Genomic DNA, 17,103 nt, shown 5'->3' with positions numbered 1-17,103 from the left:
CCTGTTGTTTTGGAGCGAATTCATTTGAATGTCTGTAGGTACACATGGATTTTGTGCCCTCCCAAATCTTGATTGTATGCACTCTGCCTACATCCAAGATGGAGAACAATGGTTTTCCATGTTACAAAGAGTCCTATATTAGCCACATGTTAATTCTACTCTTTGGGGACTGATTAGAGACCTTGTTTCTAATACTTTTGATATTTGGTTCATTAAAATACTCTGTAACCATTGGATAACTATTGCCATTGCTAAACCCTGTATATACATTGCCTCATTTATCTTCACAACCACATGAAAACTTATTCTGCAGAATTTGAGACTAATGTGAGTGGAGTCCCCGTCTGACTCCAAAGTTCTTCCTCTACATGGTCTCACCCTGTCATCCCTCAGGACCCTTGTGCCATCAAGAGGCTCAGCTCCCCATTGGCCACGATTCTTCTGACATTTCTGCAGGCTTGTCCCTTGGATTCCACTCATTAATATGGGTCACAAAGGAGCAGTAAGCAATCACCAGCTGGATTTTAAATAGAAAACATTTCCCACAAGATAAATTCAAGTACAGTACATTTTTAATGTGTTACTCAACTGGTGATTGTTCAAATTATTTTTGCTTTCAGCAAGAGAAGACTATTAGATAGTAAAACAAACTCAGCTTTGTGAAACACAACAGATCCATTTCTGAACACAGCATACTCACTGAACACAGCACAGGAAGCAAGTTGTGAGCACAAATTTTTGGTGTGTAAAATACTATAAATGCAATTTTAGATTTAAAATTTTCAGAAAATTGACCTATTAGGGAGCAGGGCTTTTCACAGAGAGCCCCTAACTTGAAACAAAAGCCATCTTGGGCTGGGAACCCACCCAGAGCTGGCAGGAGGCCCCTACAATGTGCACCCTTGGCTAAAGGGGGTGCCCTTTTCGAATTGAACAGACTCATTCTTGGGTCAATGTGACTATTTCTAACAATCTCTAGAAGAGCTCTCAGGCCAAAAGAATTCAGCCCACAGTTAGGAATCATTAGCTAAGAACTGGTCTCTGCCACGGAGACAGCCAGCCACTATATGCCAGAGCAGTTAAAAAAAAAATTATGCCCAGTGATGCCTATGTATTTAGAGGCTTGTTTGCTTCTGTGTGCTGAATTCCCCCCAAGCAAATAGAAAACATTGTCCCTTTATGTACAAATCAGCTCTAACGTATTTTTTATAAACTCTGCAAATGCACACAGATTAAAATGACTTGATTACAAGTATCTCTGGCACTTTAATTTCAAGTCAGCCAGTTGCTACTGTAGCAATTTTCTTGGAAATAAAACAGTAGCTTCCCAAAAAACACTGGGTAAGGCATGATCTCAACACTGATCATGGACCAAGACTGTCCAAAGCAAAGTGAACAATGGGGCCAAGTGGCAGGCAGTTAGCTGCTGCTGTACAACAGAACATTCCAAAACCCACCGCTTTAGATCAATCGCCATTGACTATTTCTCATGAGTCTATGAGTCAGCTGGAGAAGCAGGCTGGGGTGTGCTGACCTGAGCCAGGCTTGGTTGAGCTGGGATTGTATGTACCTCCGTGGTCAGCCTGCAGCTGTCTGGTCTGCAGTGGTGCTGCTCCATGTGGCCTCTCATCCTCCAGCAAGCTAGCCTGGGTTTATTTTCATGGCAAAGCCAGGGCTCTAAAAGAGACCCTGGAAAGGCATATAACACTTTCCATGCCTCTGACTGAATCAAGTTTGCTCCTACCCCATTGGCCAAAGCAAGTTGTGAGGTGAAGCCCTGAGTCAGCCTGAAAGGGCTCCACAAAAGGGCACGGTTTGGGGAGGGGATTTTTAAATGTCTACCACTAGTAGTTACTCAGGTATTTTGCTGCAGCATGTATGTTGCCAAGACAGTGGTTTCCAAGTTTTCCCTAGTCTGAAAAACCCGTTTATATGGATCTCCATGCCCCGAGCCAGCCTGACTGAGGGTGGATGGCAGCACCTGTGAAAACTGGCCTGGCTGGGTCTGATCCTACTGCTCCCAGCATGGGAGCTGCTCCACCTTGCAGTGTTTCCTTAGTTGCTAAACTCCACAAGGAAGAAGAAATCCAGACACCAATGCATAGCCCTGAGCTGCCATGCATTCACTGCCCAAATTTAAAGTGCAGGTCCCTTGTTGGGCCAAAAATAGAAGTCTTTCCAATCAAGTTGATCTTCAGATAGTGTTTTCCAAGGTATTCTAACCAGTAGGTTGAGATACTTTCAGCTAGAGATTTCAGCGTTAGAATGAGCTGAACTGCCCAAATGAGGTAGCAATAAATCACTGCTCAGGCCAGTCAAGGAGGAAGAGTGCTGAGAAGCAACTGAGAAGACATTTGCAGAACGAGGAGCGGGACAGCTGTTTGAGGACACGCTCCTGGAATAGCATCCTCAGAGTGGACAGAGGAAAGCCACGTGGCTCAAGAAGATTCAAGAAGTCGTGGAAAATATCTGGCCAAGGAAGGGGTCACCGGGACTGGTTTTGAGAGACTGGGAGAACCCCTAAGAAGGTGAGAAGATGCCCAGCCTGGAGGTGAATGGGAAGAAAGGCAAGCCCAAGAGAGCAGGAGCCTGGAGTGGATAGTGGAGAGTGGTGTTGGGAAGGAGGGGAGAGGCTGGGCAATGTTGGCAAAAGACAAGAGCAGGAATGGCTTTTGCAGAACAGATGCTGGCAGGAAGCAGGTGGAGATTTAGAGATGAGAAGCGGGACAGAAACCGACCCCCAACCGCCACAGTGCCCTGCCCCTTGCCTTCTCCAGTCATCTCCATTTACTAAACCCCACTTCCTACCATGCACCCATCCAGCACAGGACATTCACTCTCATTTAACTGTCACATCCCACAGGTTGCGTCTCCTCTTTCCATTTCACAGGCACAAACAGAACCATAAAAAGGTCAAGTAACTTACCAGAGGTCACCAAGATATAAAATAGCAAAAATAAGATTTCAAAACAGCTTGTCTGTAATGCAACATGCACTTTTCACCACTGTCTTATTTTCATAGAGCTGCTGTAACGAAGGACCACAAACTGGGCACCTTAAGCAGAAATGCATTTTCTCCCAGTTCTGGAGGCTGGAAGTCCAAGATGGAGGCGTCAACAGGGTTGGTTCCTTCAGTGAGGGCTGTGAAGAAGGGTCTATTCCAGGCCTCTCCCCTTGGCTTGTAGATGGCTATCTTCTCCCTGTTTCTCTTCATGTCATCTTTCTTCTGTGCGAGTCTCTCAGTGTCCAGATTTCCCCTTGTTTTAAGGACATCAGTCATATCGGATTAGGGCCAACCCTACTGTGCTCAGCTTAACTAGTGACATCTGCAAAGATTCTATTTCCAAATGATGTCACATTCTGAGGGACTGGGGGCTAAGGACTTCAACATATGAATTTGGAGAGTGGGAAACAATTCGACTCATAACAGCATGGCCCTGAGGACAAGATGGCACAGCAGAAAGAACATGTGACTAGCTTATTGAACCTGAGGAAGCAAGTGCCCCTTCTCCATTTTCTCATCCATAAAATGGGCTAATATCCCCTGGCTTGTGCAGTCACTGTAAGGAAAGAATGAGTTAGACATCCATCTCTGGCATGGATACCCATTGCTTTTCCCTTCCATATCCCCAACCGCAGGTGTGGCTGATACTACAAAGGAAAGAGGGTGAGGCTGCAGCCCCTGCAAGTCCTTTGGTTCTGTTTTCACCTGGCATCTCCTTTACAGATGTGGGGAACACCAGGGAAGGCCCTGTGGGTGGCACCATCAGATGCAAGCCCTGCAGCCCCAGTGCCAACAAGAAACGCATGGCCTGAGTGCTCTTTTTTGCCCCAAACCACCAAAGTGCCTCTGAATGAACACAGGATATGGACCTGGTCTAGGCAGCTGCAGTTGGTGCTGCAGGAGCTGAGCAAGGTAGGGCTGAGGGAAGGCCAGGCAGCCTCAGCAGAGCCTGGGGAGCAGTCACACCGATCCAGCTAAAACAGCAAAACATACTCCACTCCTCTTCTAGGGGAAGGAAGATAATCCACCAAAGTAAGAAAACACCTCCTGATCCTGCTCCTCAGTACATCCTGGGCCATGTCCAGGGGTAAGCTCCCTGCCCAGAGGCCTTGGCAGTCCTGGCCACACTGCTGTGCACGTGTCACATTCTCAGACAGAAACACCCCTGCTCCCCTCTGGCATTACCCCACTCTTCCCCAGAGGGCCACAGGAGGGGTCTTCAGCTCTTAAGGCTATAGGAGCCTCCACAGGGCACAGTTTTAGAACTTCCCTACTTGTCACCCCATCAATCTAAGGAACACAGAAGGCCCTGATGACAAAGATGCAAGATACTGCTGTTCTTATTCATAGGAGTAAGACAAATGGGAACAGCAGTTCCTATTAGCCAAGCCCTCCCCACATACTGGGTGCGCTGCTTCTATTAGGTCATTTCAACCCCAAACTTCTCAGGATCGTTTTATTTTTAGGAGGCTGGAACAGAATCATGGGGGTGACTGATCTTGCCCAAGGTCACACAGATAGCCAAACTTGGTGGTGATTTATTTAAGTGGGGGTAAAAGCACTTTGAGGGGAATGGCAGGTTGGGTGCCTCTCACTGTTAACAATAGGAATCTCCGGCAAGCAAACAAATCAATCAATACCTGGTGCGGGGAGTTTTCGTTTTAATGGCCCCTGGGGATAGACCAATTAGGAATCTGCCTGGAAGCCACTCCCAACACTAACCTGAGCCTGCTCTAGCTGCCCACAGGTTTGCCTTTGCCTGCAGAGGGCCCTCACAGAAGTGGAACATGCCAGCAACCTCTTCTCACGAGTCAAGTTCCCTTCTACATCCCAAGCAACGAGTCGGGCCAGCAACGACAACTCAGAAAACAGGCTCCTGGAGGTTATGCTGCCCCAGCCCCAGGCCAAGCCAGCCCCTGCCCAGGCCTCAGGCCCGCTTGTGGTAGGGCGGCCCTGGGCTCCTCTGTGGTCTCAATGCTCTTCACTGGGCACGTGATTATTTTAACTTATGTTGCATCGAAATTGTCCTTATTTTCATTTACAATATGGATACTTTTCAAGAAGCACATTTCCCCATACACATACGACTCCCAAACTCCACACCCTCACGTCATCCACGTGAGGTGACTTCCAAGATGTTAACTGGCAAGCTCTTGAGTCAGTTCATCTGGGGATGAGGCAACAGACACATCTGTCCTTTGATAAATGCTTGAGAGAGGTCCGACAGGTCCGGGAACCTCCTATGGGGATGCATGGAAAGACATGCCTGGCCCCAGAGCAGCCTCTGGGGCATGGGGCTGGCTTCAGAATCTTGGGGCCACTAAAACTAAGCCCCACATTCCAAGGGAAGTCCCCTCTTCCTCAAGAGGTTGTTGCACCCCATGGCTTGGAGGCGGAGGAGAATGAGGAAGCGTCAGAGCAAGGCCTGCCCATGCTGGGGGTGGCCATCAGCACGGGGTAGGGCAGGGTCAAGGGTGAAGGCTCCTCCGGGAAGGTCTGCTCTGCCTCCCTTTCCTCCCTCAACACTGAAATTAATCCAGATGGAGATTAGCAAGGAGGCCTGGAAGGCAGAGGCATGCTGGGAGGTGTGGGGTAAGGGTGTGCAATGGTGCTGGTAGGAGGGCTGGTCCCAGGGCACTGAGACAGCTCACACCAACCACCCAGGGCCAAAGCCCCAGCCCTGCTCCAGGTCCTGCAGGCACCAGGGTAGAGAGGCCTGTGCAGCCACTGGAGGAGACGTGAATGCCCTTCCAGGATTGCACACATCAGAGGCTGCCGCTGCCCCCGGGAACACGCCTCACTGCGAATACTCCAGGCTCCCCGCTAACAGATTCCACCTGTGAGCACGCCAACGGCAGAGACAGACGAGTCCCATCGCAGGCTGCCAATTCATAAATCAAGACAGGGCAATGACTTCCACAACCACTTCCCCACATTAGGACAGACAAATCAAATAGTAAATTACAGTTTATTTCATTTACAGAGACCTTGAGGCAAAAAGGTGGTGTTTGGAAAAGAGCACACGGGTGAGGAGCACCGAGAAGCCTGTTACAAATACGCCAGTGCACGCCGCCAGTGCAGTGACGTGGGGTCCTGCAGGTGGCCGTCTAGGAAGAGTAGGCTGGAGAAGCACGTCTCTCTGCCTCCCTCTGGCTTGGGACCATCTCCCCCGCACCAGCAGCAGCCTCTCGCAGCCAGGCCGCCGGAGCCAGGCATGCGCTCTGCAGACCTATCGCTGTGAGGAGCACAGTTCCCTTTAACATCGCAGCAGCAGGTGCTCGGGGAGGAGAGGGAGCCAGGGTGGCTCTGGTGACGTGACTGCCAGTGGGGGCGACATGGGTGGCAGAAGGCTGCCCTCCCTCTCATTCTATATGCTGGATAATTAAAACTCACAAGTCCCGATACTTGACAAATGAAAAGTCCATTCTGCGAATCCTGACATTCCCCCTCCTGATCCACAATCACAGTTCAGTGCGGTGCGTTCCCATCCCCGCCCACCCCCCACCCCCAAGGCTGATTGTGATGATGGTAACTCCCAAGTGTGGAGGTACCTGTGGGTGCAGCCCAGAGCCTCGGAGGAGGAAGGCGGCTCTCTGCCCCCAGGCAGGTCCCTAGGTGCCAGGGTCAGCAGGGGCTCTGCGTCCAGGAGCTACAGCAGCTTGACGTAATTCTGTGGAATCAGCCCCCTCTTGCCGTTCAGAGTCCCCTCTAGCCAGCCAGGCTCCCTGGAGGTTTGTACTGAAAAGGAAGAGAAAAATCACCTTAACAAAATGCCCCCCAAGTACTTGCCTCCTGGGTGTTCACTTAAAAGCTCAACCAGGGAGTGGCCAGTAGAGAACAGGGGCCACTTCTGGGATGCTGGGTCACAAAGTCTGCACCAGGGTCACTGACAGGCTCTGCCTCCCTGCACTGGCCACGACAATCCTCATCTATGCGGTCCCAAAGCAGCCTCCTAACCAGTGTCCCGGTTTCCAGTCCGGTCCCTTCCAACCCACTCTGCACAAAGATGCTCAGTGAACTATCTAGAATACAGAGCTGATCACATCCCTCCCCTGCTTAAAGTCAAACTCAAGCTTTTTGCGTTTTGGTTTTGGTTTTTTCTTCCTGAGAGGGAGTCTCGCTCTGTGGCCCAGGCTGGAGTGCAGTGGTGCTATCTCGGCTCACGGCAACCTCTGCCTCCCGGGTTCAAGCAATTCTCCCGCCTCAGCCTCCCGAGCAGCTGGGATTACAGGTAAGCATCACCATGCCTGGCTAATTTTTGTATTTTTAGTAGAGATGGGGTTTCACCACATTGGCCAGCCTGGTCTTAAACTACTGACCTCGGCTGATCCACTTGCCTTGGTCCCCCAAAGTGCTGGGATTACAGGTGTGAGCCACCGCTCCCAGCCTCAAACTCAAGCTTCTTACTGGTCTGTAACACGGGCCCCTTGGCACCTGGCTCTGGTCGCCCCTACAGGAGCCCTTGACACTCCACTGGCACATCATGCATGTCAACTGCAGTGAATCATCCAGAGAAATCCCAACTGCAACTCCAGGCCTTTGCAAGTGCAGTGCCTTCTGCCTGGAATGCCTTTCCCCCACCTCTTCACCGGGTAATTCCTCCTGTTTAGAGACCTGATTGGATGCCTCCTCCTCTGACAGTCTGGTCTGACTCCCACACTGGATGGGGAACTCCTGAAGGCAGCCTGAGCCTTATACATCTGGGCACGGTGCCTGGCACAATGGACTGTTCATAAATATTCACGTGATACTTAACGAGGAAACTGCAGCCTGGACAGCAAAGTGCACAGGTCCAAGCACTCCTCACCAGGGTTCGGAAATGCAATACAGAAGCATTTCATAACCCCCAGCTGTGGGCAGGCCCCAGCTCAAACCCCCAACCATGGTCAGGTGCAGGCATGGCAGCTGTGGCGTAAAGGAAAGGGGAGGCATGGGCTACTCCAGCAGACCAACTCGAAAGATGACTTCCGATCACAACCCAGGAGAATAATTTCGTATCAAAAACCAAGTACAGGCATACACGTCCATAACACACACAAGTTTCATGAAGCAACACTCTTACCCTCACTGTGCACACGCAATGCCTTCCTTTCTGTATTCTATTATTTTTTTCCCCATGGATTTGTGTAGAAAAGTATTATTCTTTGAATGCTAATTGCAACTCAGCGAATTGAGTTCACGGTCCTCTAAGGTATAGCTGCCCACAGTTTGGAAGACACTGACAATCCAATTCTAATTGTCCTTTGCAACAGGGTAACTGTTTGTTCTTCCCTCCCCTGGATGAACAGGAACACATTCTGCCTGTCTGCATTCCCCTAACCACCTGCGCTTTCCTTAAATTCAACAAGCTTCTGGCTTCAAGGCCTCCGTGGAGCTGTTCCCTTGGGCCTGAATGCTCTTCCCTGCCTTTATGCCTGGACAGCACCTATTCATGCTTCAAAGAGCAGCTTCAGCATCCCCCCACTTCCAGGACTCCTCCCCTGGCTCCAGACCAGGTTGGGGCTCCCAGTTATGCACCCTGCATGTCCTGTGTGTGTGTGTGCACGCATACGTGTACATATAGGAGAGATACACTGAGACATTCTTTTCTAGTCCAGACTATGAGAGCATGTAACATCTATAACATGAGACCCAGCACCTAGCACAGTGTCAGACACATGATTATCTGTGTAATGAATGAATAAGCAAAACAAGAGATGTGCTCAAAGTGATCTGGCAGCAAGTCACTTTCTTCATGCCTTCAATGATCTTGACCCTGACACTGCTCTTCATACCAGGATTTTTAGAGACTTCTCACTTCATCCAAACACCCCAGCTGGCAATGCTACTAGTATGCAGCCACCATCAGGGAAAAGCTTTGGATTCTATGCAAAAGAGGCCCTCAGGGTTGTAACAATGTGGAGGCCTGAGTGGCAAGGGGCCCAGGGCTCAAGTCAGAGCCCTGGAGGAGACTCCTGGCTAGCTGGGTGCACCTGGGAAATTAACCCCTGGGCCTCGCTCAGCTGTTACCTGCAACACACTTAGCCTGCAGGACCTGCTATGAGGAGGCAATAAGGTAGTCCCAAATACAGTCTCACCTGCACATGCTTACTGTTTCTCCTCCTCCCCTATACACACCACACACTTGCACAAACACAGACTCAGTATTAATAAAAGACAGGATGAACAGAGGAGGAAAAAGGTGATGTTCTACAACGCTGGAGGTGAAAGGAGGCTTGATTGGGGAAAACTCCTCAACCAACAAACCAGAGAGACGCCTCCACAACCCCATTCACCACCTCCCCAGCCCTCCCCTCCCTGGAAGGCAGAAGCCAGTAGGGAGAGAGATGTCACTGCTTTACAGAGGTGATCATGGGGGATCCTATAACATCCAAGAGCCTTGGAAGTGGACCTGGCCAAGCGGCGGGCGGGGTGGGCTAGAAGGGTCTGGAGATCAACAGCAAGGTGTCCCCAAGCACAGGAAAAGTGGCTCTGCAGCTGCAGATGAGGCTGGCAGGCTCTCCCTCCCTCTCTGAAGATCTGACCTCTCTCAGTAGCATCGAACCCCAAAATACCCATCTGGGGCTCCTCTCCTAGTTTATCACACCGCTCCTCCCCCGAGAAGTGTCTACACGGACAACAGGGCTCTGCTTTTCCATTCTTACGGGTGGAGAACACGGTGGCCTCAGTGTCTGTCATTTCCCACGCACCCTCCCCGTGCCTGCAGGTCTCAGTCCAAGAGCCTCACTCTGCTTCAGCCACGGTGTCCTCACAGCCTTTAGACCACAAGAGGGAACAAGATGGGTGTGGGGCAGGGACCCCAAGTAGCACCAGAGAGAAGCAGGTCCCTTCCACCGACTCAGTTTTCAGCATAACATAGACAATGTGTGTGACAAATACTGAAATCACTGAAGTGTCATCAGCACATGGTAAGCACCAGGAACCCACACTCAACTTCAGAACTGCCGCAGGACACACAGGGAGGCTGCGTCCTGGGCTCTGCCCTATCTCCCACCACGAGGCAACCAGTAGCTTGAATGCTATGTCTCTATCTTATCACGGCTATGGGTAAAATTCAGTTTTGTCACACAAGTCCATACCCCTAATAATATCCCATTTATTTTGCATATGTGTGAGCTTAACCAGAAGCACATAATGTCTAGTCACCTGGAACTTATTTTTCACTCAATATTTTTTTCTCAGATTCCCCTGTGCTAGGAATCTACCTGGCAACGAAATTGTTGGGCTGTGGGGTCTATATGCGATCAACTTTCCAGGATAATGCCAAGTTGTTTTCCAGGGATTATTCTGTGTCTATCTGAGACCTTTCAAGTTTAATCGCCAGAGGCTTTTAAGGATTAATTTGGGCCACACTTGCTCCCCGACGTCTACACGTGGATGTTGACAAAGAGCCTGGGACAGCCAGGAAAGCAGCCCCGCCGCCGCTGCTGCTGCTGCTCTGCTGCTGCTGCCACGTGGGGTCGCTCCTGGAAACCTCCTGCCTCAGCACCCTCCCAGCCCTGCCCCTGGGGAGGCAACCACTGCCCATCAGACTGGAGCACACCTGTCTGGAAGGACAGCAGGACTGGCGGGTGGTCACCAGCAAAACCTATTTCCAGGATTCCCCAGGCCCGGAGAAAAGGGAAAGTCCCTCTGGCCATCAAAGCAACATCACTGCCCCGAGACCTTACAAACGCAGCCCTCTCCTGGGGGTGAGGGGTGGGGGCCGGTGGGGGTTGGGAGGCATTGCCCCAGAGCAACAGCTAGGCATTAGTAAGTCTACTAAAGAAACACATCTTCCGCCTAGAATTGGAACTCATAACTTAAGTCTAGGCCCACCCAGTAAGAGCAAAGAACAAGGACAGTCATGGAGCTACACAATTGCTAAAGACCCCTGTGTCAACCACACTCCGGGTCAGGATTTCTCAGAGCTGCACACATCCAAACCGCATAACTACTGACGAGGCTGCCCGGGGGTCACTCTGACCTCCAGTCTGTTTTCTCCAAAGGCCACTGGGTGCCATAAACCGATTTCCTTTATTGCCTGTATGAGGTACAAAAAGGAATGGCACTGCAAGAACATCTATGGAGGCTGGAAGATTCCACATGGATAAGTGAACATAGGAAGAATGTCTTGGGCATTCCAGGGACACTAAGTATTGCTGGTCTGCAGAAAGGGAGCGTTCCCAGCAGCACTCCTGTGGGCTGAGCTGTCTAGAGTGGCCACTTGGAGCACTGCCTGGCTCCACAGAAGCTGTGGTCAGATGACCTGACGGTCTGTCTTCTCGGTGTCAGCTGTCAGACCGGAAGACCCCATAGCTGTTTAAGGAGGGGCTTCACTAGACGTGTTCTGGGCAAGCAGCTGCTTTTAACTAGCTAAGAGATCAACTATGCACAGAAGATGTGAGGCGCAAACACACACACACAGATAAACTCTGCTTAAGGGCTTGACACCGACTGTACCCTTTGAAGAAGTGTCCCTATTAAGCAGTAAGCCTAATGCTGTTGATTCTGAACACCTTCCACTACGTTATCTGCCCTGCTATAAAAGAATCAGGGGGGGCACCTGCAAGACAAGTAGCTCACATTAAATGAGACACTCACATCCCTGGGTAGGGAGAGGGTGTCAACACATCCACAAGGTATTTTCCAAGTAGCCAGCCTTAGGAGAGGGACAGAATGAGGAGCTCCTGAGACACCCAGGGTGCCCCAGCCAGCAAAGTCCTGACAGAGCTAGACACCAGCACTGCAGAGCACAGAACGTGAGTGAGACACAACCTGGCTCAAAACATAGCCTCTTCTGAGGCACACTACGACGTACCCAGTGTGGCATCATGGTCAGCAGCCTCTCCCCCATACGTCTGCAGCAACTCAGAACTCTCTTTTTCTAGTAGCCCCAGTGCTATCTTGATACAGCATCAATGTTGTGGCCATCCCTGCCACTGAGGATGAAGAATCAGCTGCACAGAGTCCCAAAGGAGCCTGTTTCAGGTCACATGGAGGATAAGAAAGCCATGCTGTGAGCCCAGGCAAAATATAACTGCAGAGTTCAGAATCCACGTTGCCTGCAATCAGTGGCTCTCCTCCTCCAAAACGCATGGAGACACTGATGTGTGTGTGCACGTGTGTGTACATAGGTACCACTGTGTGACTATGTACGTGTACGTGTGTACATGCACACTTTTTAGGAAGACTCCAAGTCATCTCGGGACTTCAGAGCTGGAGAACATAAGTCTCCTGGGTCAGACGCCTACCAGCGTGTCCCCTTTTATCCAAACTGGCAGATCTGCGCTGGCTTTAGGCACTGACCCTCATTCACATGGCTGTGTGCCCAGGAGAGGTGTCCTATACCCTGTGTGATTCTGATTGGTCTAAATCCTTGCAAATGATGGATTTGGGGTAAGCATGTGACTCAGTTCTACATACTGGGATGTGAGGATGGGTAAACTACGAAGAAAATCCTGGCAAAGTTTTCTCATTCTTAAAGGAACACAAGGATGAGACACCTCCTTCCACCACAGTGTGGCCATGATACATGGAACTGTGGCAGTCATCTTGCTCCCGCCAGGGAAACTAGACAGAGGCCCAGGTCCATCAGCAGAGAACAGTTTCGCAGAGAGATGGAACTACTTCAGTCTTTGATAACATCTTTGAGAATATGAATTAAAATTAGAACTCCCTACTTCCAAACTTACTATGGTGCAAACTAATCCCTCCCCCAACCCATTTTTCTCTTTTGAGATGGGGTCTCACTATGTTATCCAGGCTGGCCTCGAACTCCTGGGCGCAAGTGATCCTCCTGCCTCAGCATCTGCACGAGCTGGGACGACAGGTGTGCACCACTGCGCCCGACTTTAATCCATCTTCATGGCTGATTCAACCGGCTGTGTCAATTTTTGTTATTTGCAGCCTAAGGTATCCTAATAGATACACCTTCTACCAAGGTAACTATCTCACAAACCATACTGCAGGAGGGAGTTCAGAGTCTTCGAAACAAATCTAATCACACAAAATAAAAATTCATCACATTTCTCAAATGAGTGCGTTTCAATACTACCATCTCAGCCTCCCCTTCAGCCATATGGTGTGCCGACGTGAGACAGGCCTGGGGCAGGGCAACTACGTTCCACATTCTCTTGGCAAAACTGCATGTATGTGATGGTAATGGAGGAATGATCTTGCTTCTATTCCGAGAACAAAATTTCTCCACAAAGTCTAATTCTGTTCCATGTGGGGTTTTGTTGTTGTTGTTTGTTTTCTGACACTACCAGGAGTCTCTGTCTCTGAAGAGCACATATCACACGCATATAGAAATCTAGTCTAAATGAGGCAACTTGCTTTCTAAAAAACAATCGTCAGCAAATGCTGCATTACTGACAATACACCACTGTGCCTCGTGTTGATACATTCCACATATCCCAAACATTCTGGATAATCAACCATTCCATTCCAAGCATCGCAGGTTCCTACTGCTTCCCTGGAACTCTGCTGAGGAGCTCCACCCACACATGACAGCACGGTTTCCATAGCAACCAATGCATTTCATAATGAGCAGGACTGGGGAGGGAAGAAAGCAAGAGCAGGGGAAAAAAGACACTGAGCCATAAGAGAACTTTTTGAAATATTCAACCAGGCATAGCTCCTAAATGCTTGTGTATGAATATTAAATCCTCAAAAGCTACACCCTTGTTTCAATATGCAAAGTCAATACCTGAATCTGGAGACTCACACACTGTTCTAATCAGCAAAACTGTAAAGCACAAAAGTGGTAAGGGAAATAGAAATCGAAAATGTTTAAGCATAGTAGTATTCTCGGATGACTCAGAGTTGGTAAACCTGAAGCGTTTAATGGACTTGGTTAGCAACTCTGGGAGAACAAATATAATAAAAGTGTGCATATCAGAAATATTTTTTAAGTGCAAGTGACACTAGCTTCTTCCTGTCAGGAGAGAAATGACCTGAATGAAGACCCGCAAGAGGAGATGGAGAATAATCAAGAGGAGAACACAGTGGCATTCCAGCCATCGACGACAGGCCCCTGGTATTGGGGCCTAGGAGCCGAACACAGCAGCTTAACCCAGTCCAAAGCATCAAGTGGGACACTCACCCTCCCAACAACAGCACCATCGCTGACTGCTCCCTCCATGCTGCAGACGTTAGTGATCCGGCGGACAGGATTAATAGACGAGGCTCCCACTAACACTTACCATCCTCAAAAATTGCTCCTATTTCAAAAGATAATTCCGAGCTGTGTTCTGCTTCACACGGATACACGGCTCGAGCCTTCCGACTGCTGACACTGAAAAGAAAGAAAACACAAAAGACACCAATGAAAATGTGGAAAACAGAGAGAAACCTCACCCCCAACCCCCTTCCCCAAATCTCACTGATGTCACCAGTAGGGCAACTCCTCCCGAAAAAGAAATTAACATGGAAGTGAACATGAGGCTAAGAATAGCACTTGATTTTCAAGTAAACGATGGGTTTCAAATTCAAGCCTTTCCTCAGGGAGCCCGAGGAGCTGTCACTGAACCACTTCACCTAATTCTCCTCCCTACCTGGTGGGATGCCCTTTCCTACCATTCAGCACTGTTAGAACCACAGGACATGTTTATTTCCAAGCACTTCAGTTGGTGTGTTAGGAAAAGCACACGCACCTGGAGACACACGGCCAGCCGACAGAACGAGGCGGCACACCCACACTCCACAGGTGGGAAACCACGAGCCCAGATCCACCCCAGGCAGCCACCGCTCTGGAAGGGGCTTGTTGCTCTTGCCTGAGTGTTCTGTATTTACACCGTGCCGGCACACCAGGCCCAGCTTCTCACCATTCGTTAAAGCAACCTCTGTGTCCGTGCGTGAAGAGGATGGAAACCATGCTTTTAGCCAGTCTAATCAAATCCGAAGGAAATGCCTCATTTCACTGGCATGGGGGAAGCCACTGACAGGAAGAAGCCCCTGAGCCACCACAGGTGGAAGAGCCTGCTGGAGGCCAGCAGCTCTGTCCTCTATGGACCTGGCCACTGGATGCCATGGAAGCGAATGTTTCCAGTGCCAGCTTGCCTACCTTTAAAACAAAGAATGTGCTTTATACTCATGAACAAGAAGTTCTTCCAAAATAAGAACTTCTTCATAAATGCACAACCAGCACGACAGAGTAGGTTCAAGCAGGTCTCATGTAAGGCAAATCCTCCAAAGAATTTGCTACTGAACTGGGTGAGGCACGCCCCGATATAAGGTGGTAAGTGCTGTCCATGAAGTCCGGGATGCTGGGGGTATCTGGGTAAGCCTTTGCCAGCAGAGAACACAAGAACCTGCTCAGGTTCGTCAAGCCCCCTGTGTGTGCTGCCACCATATTCCACATTCCACTCCAAACCACGTACCTTTCAGGTGGCTTGTCCACTACAGTAGCAGGAGGAGAAAAGAGGAAAGTGGATGACCCGGGTGAAGGAGGTGTCACAGCTGGGTTGGAGCTTGTTGTGGTTGGAGACTGTGGATTAAGCCACTGGACCATAGACGATCGGGTCTGACCTGGGCTAAAGGTAGGAGTTTGAAGGACAGGATTAATAGCAGAAAGGCCACAGAACATCAAATGCGTGACATCCCAATCCCAGATGACTAGGTCGCTAATTCCCCTATCACTCCTGACCAGTAGGGACTGAGTCCTCTCTGCATCCTGCTGGGGCTGCAGCCCAAACTATGGATAGCAACAACCCAGAAACCAGCCACAACCCCAAACTCAAGCTGTCTTACTGTCCTTCTCCGGGTTCTCCAATCTGTCCAACCTACTAGCACCCTATGAGTTCACTAATTAGAAAACCAGAATCTAATTGCTCACAGGAGTAGCGGGATATTCAAGGTATTCATTTTTTCTAATTGTAAGGAAAATCACAGGAATCTAGCATCAAGCACGTGACCGGCAGCTGCAAAAGATCAGCTAAACATTTAAAGATCTTTCACCTGCTCCTACACGTACAGCCGTGCAGAATAAAATGCCACTGGATTCAGGCTTCCTCTAGAGAGGGCCAAAGACTAGAAATGAACAGCAAAAACTTCTAGTGACCAGACCATTTCTTAATATTTCCATTTTCTTTAAAGTTAATGTAAACAGGTCAGTGAACAGACACCTGGAATGGCCGCTAAGCACAGAGGGAGAGTTCACATAGTTGATCCGTGTTGATCTGAATTATTCTTCAGTGACCTCAGAACTGGAGGTTTGTGACTATGGTATATGATATTCCCTTGAGAAGTGTCTCATTTCATTCAGTGACATTTTGAACACACACGTGTTCCCTGTCTGCGGCACCCAGGTGCTCTTCACCTCAGATGCCCGCCGTCTTCCGCTAAACCAGTACACCAGTTTCCACGAGCAGTTTCCCGAGACCCACATTCCTCAGCACGCTTAGGCTGTTTCCCCTGCCAGAGAACTGGCACTGAGTTCTTCAGCACCAGCATGGCCTCCTGGACAGCCCCCAGGTGCAATCCTCCAACACAGGGATACTCAGCAACCTAGGGCCAAGTTTACCCACCTGTCTCCCCATATCCGATGCTCTTCCACCTGCCCGCCTACCAGGGGCCACCCCGCCCCGGCAGCCTCCTGTCTGCCACAGCTCTGCTTCCTGGCACTCCCACCTCTGCCTCAAGCTTTGCCTTTCCTCTCAAGCTCCCCGCCCTCCTCTGCCTGCTCTAATCTTGCCTTTCCTTGGCTCAGCTCCAGTTCCACCTCCCCCAATACTCCTCCTGTGGCCTCTCTAACCCATACACCTTCCCTGGAGGCCTGCGACACCAATATATGAAAGGGCAAGTTGACACTGGTTGTTCTCCGATGGCTTCAAGTATTTCTACTGCCTCTTGCAGGAAGATCTTTAACTCTTTTTCCAGATCTCACGAAGCCAGGCAGAGTGGCAGGGACATGGAGCCATCAGCCAACATCTGAGCAACCAAATTAGAAAGTTCTAAAACCAAAACTGGATTTTACAAATCTGGTGCATAACTGACTTGGTAGGTATTTAATACACTGAAGCTTTCCTATGCTTTGGTCAGTAAAACAAGGGGGTCATTAAAAAAAAAATTATTCTTCAAAGAGCTTATTTACAATTCCCCTGTCCAGCCATTCATCT

At 49.7% G+C, this 17,103-nt stretch overlaps 1 protein-coding gene across 1 annotated transcript in view; it reads right to left on the bottom strand.

The window, feature by feature from the left end:
* Nucleotides 1-5,958: 5,958 nt before the first annotated feature.
* Nucleotides 5,959-17,103, bottom strand: part of ARHGAP10 (Rho GTPase activating protein 10) — a 294,968-nt gene continuing 283,823 nt past the window's right edge. The window contains exons 17-19 of the mRNA XM_025384845.1: nucleotides 15,367-15,519; nucleotides 14,191-14,282; nucleotides 5,959-6,742 (exon numbers count right to left, since the gene is read on the bottom strand). Of these exons, the coding sequence (XP_025240630.1) occupies nucleotides 6,654-6,742; nucleotides 14,191-14,282; nucleotides 15,367-15,519 (334 nt within the window). The 3' untranslated portion in view covers nucleotides 5,959-6,653. The remainder of the gene's footprint in view (nucleotides 6,743-14,190; nucleotides 14,283-15,366; nucleotides 15,520-17,103) is intronic.

Source organism: Theropithecus gelada, chromosome 5 (genome assembly GCF_003255815.1).
Source record: "Theropithecus gelada isolate Dixy chromosome 5, Tgel_1.0, whole genome shotgun sequence".
Taxonomy (NCBI): domain Eukaryota; kingdom Metazoa; phylum Chordata; class Mammalia; order Primates; family Cercopithecidae; genus Theropithecus; species Theropithecus gelada.
The sequence above is the reverse complement of the archived record's forward strand: the minus strand, read 5'-3'. Positions and strand labels throughout refer to the sequence as shown.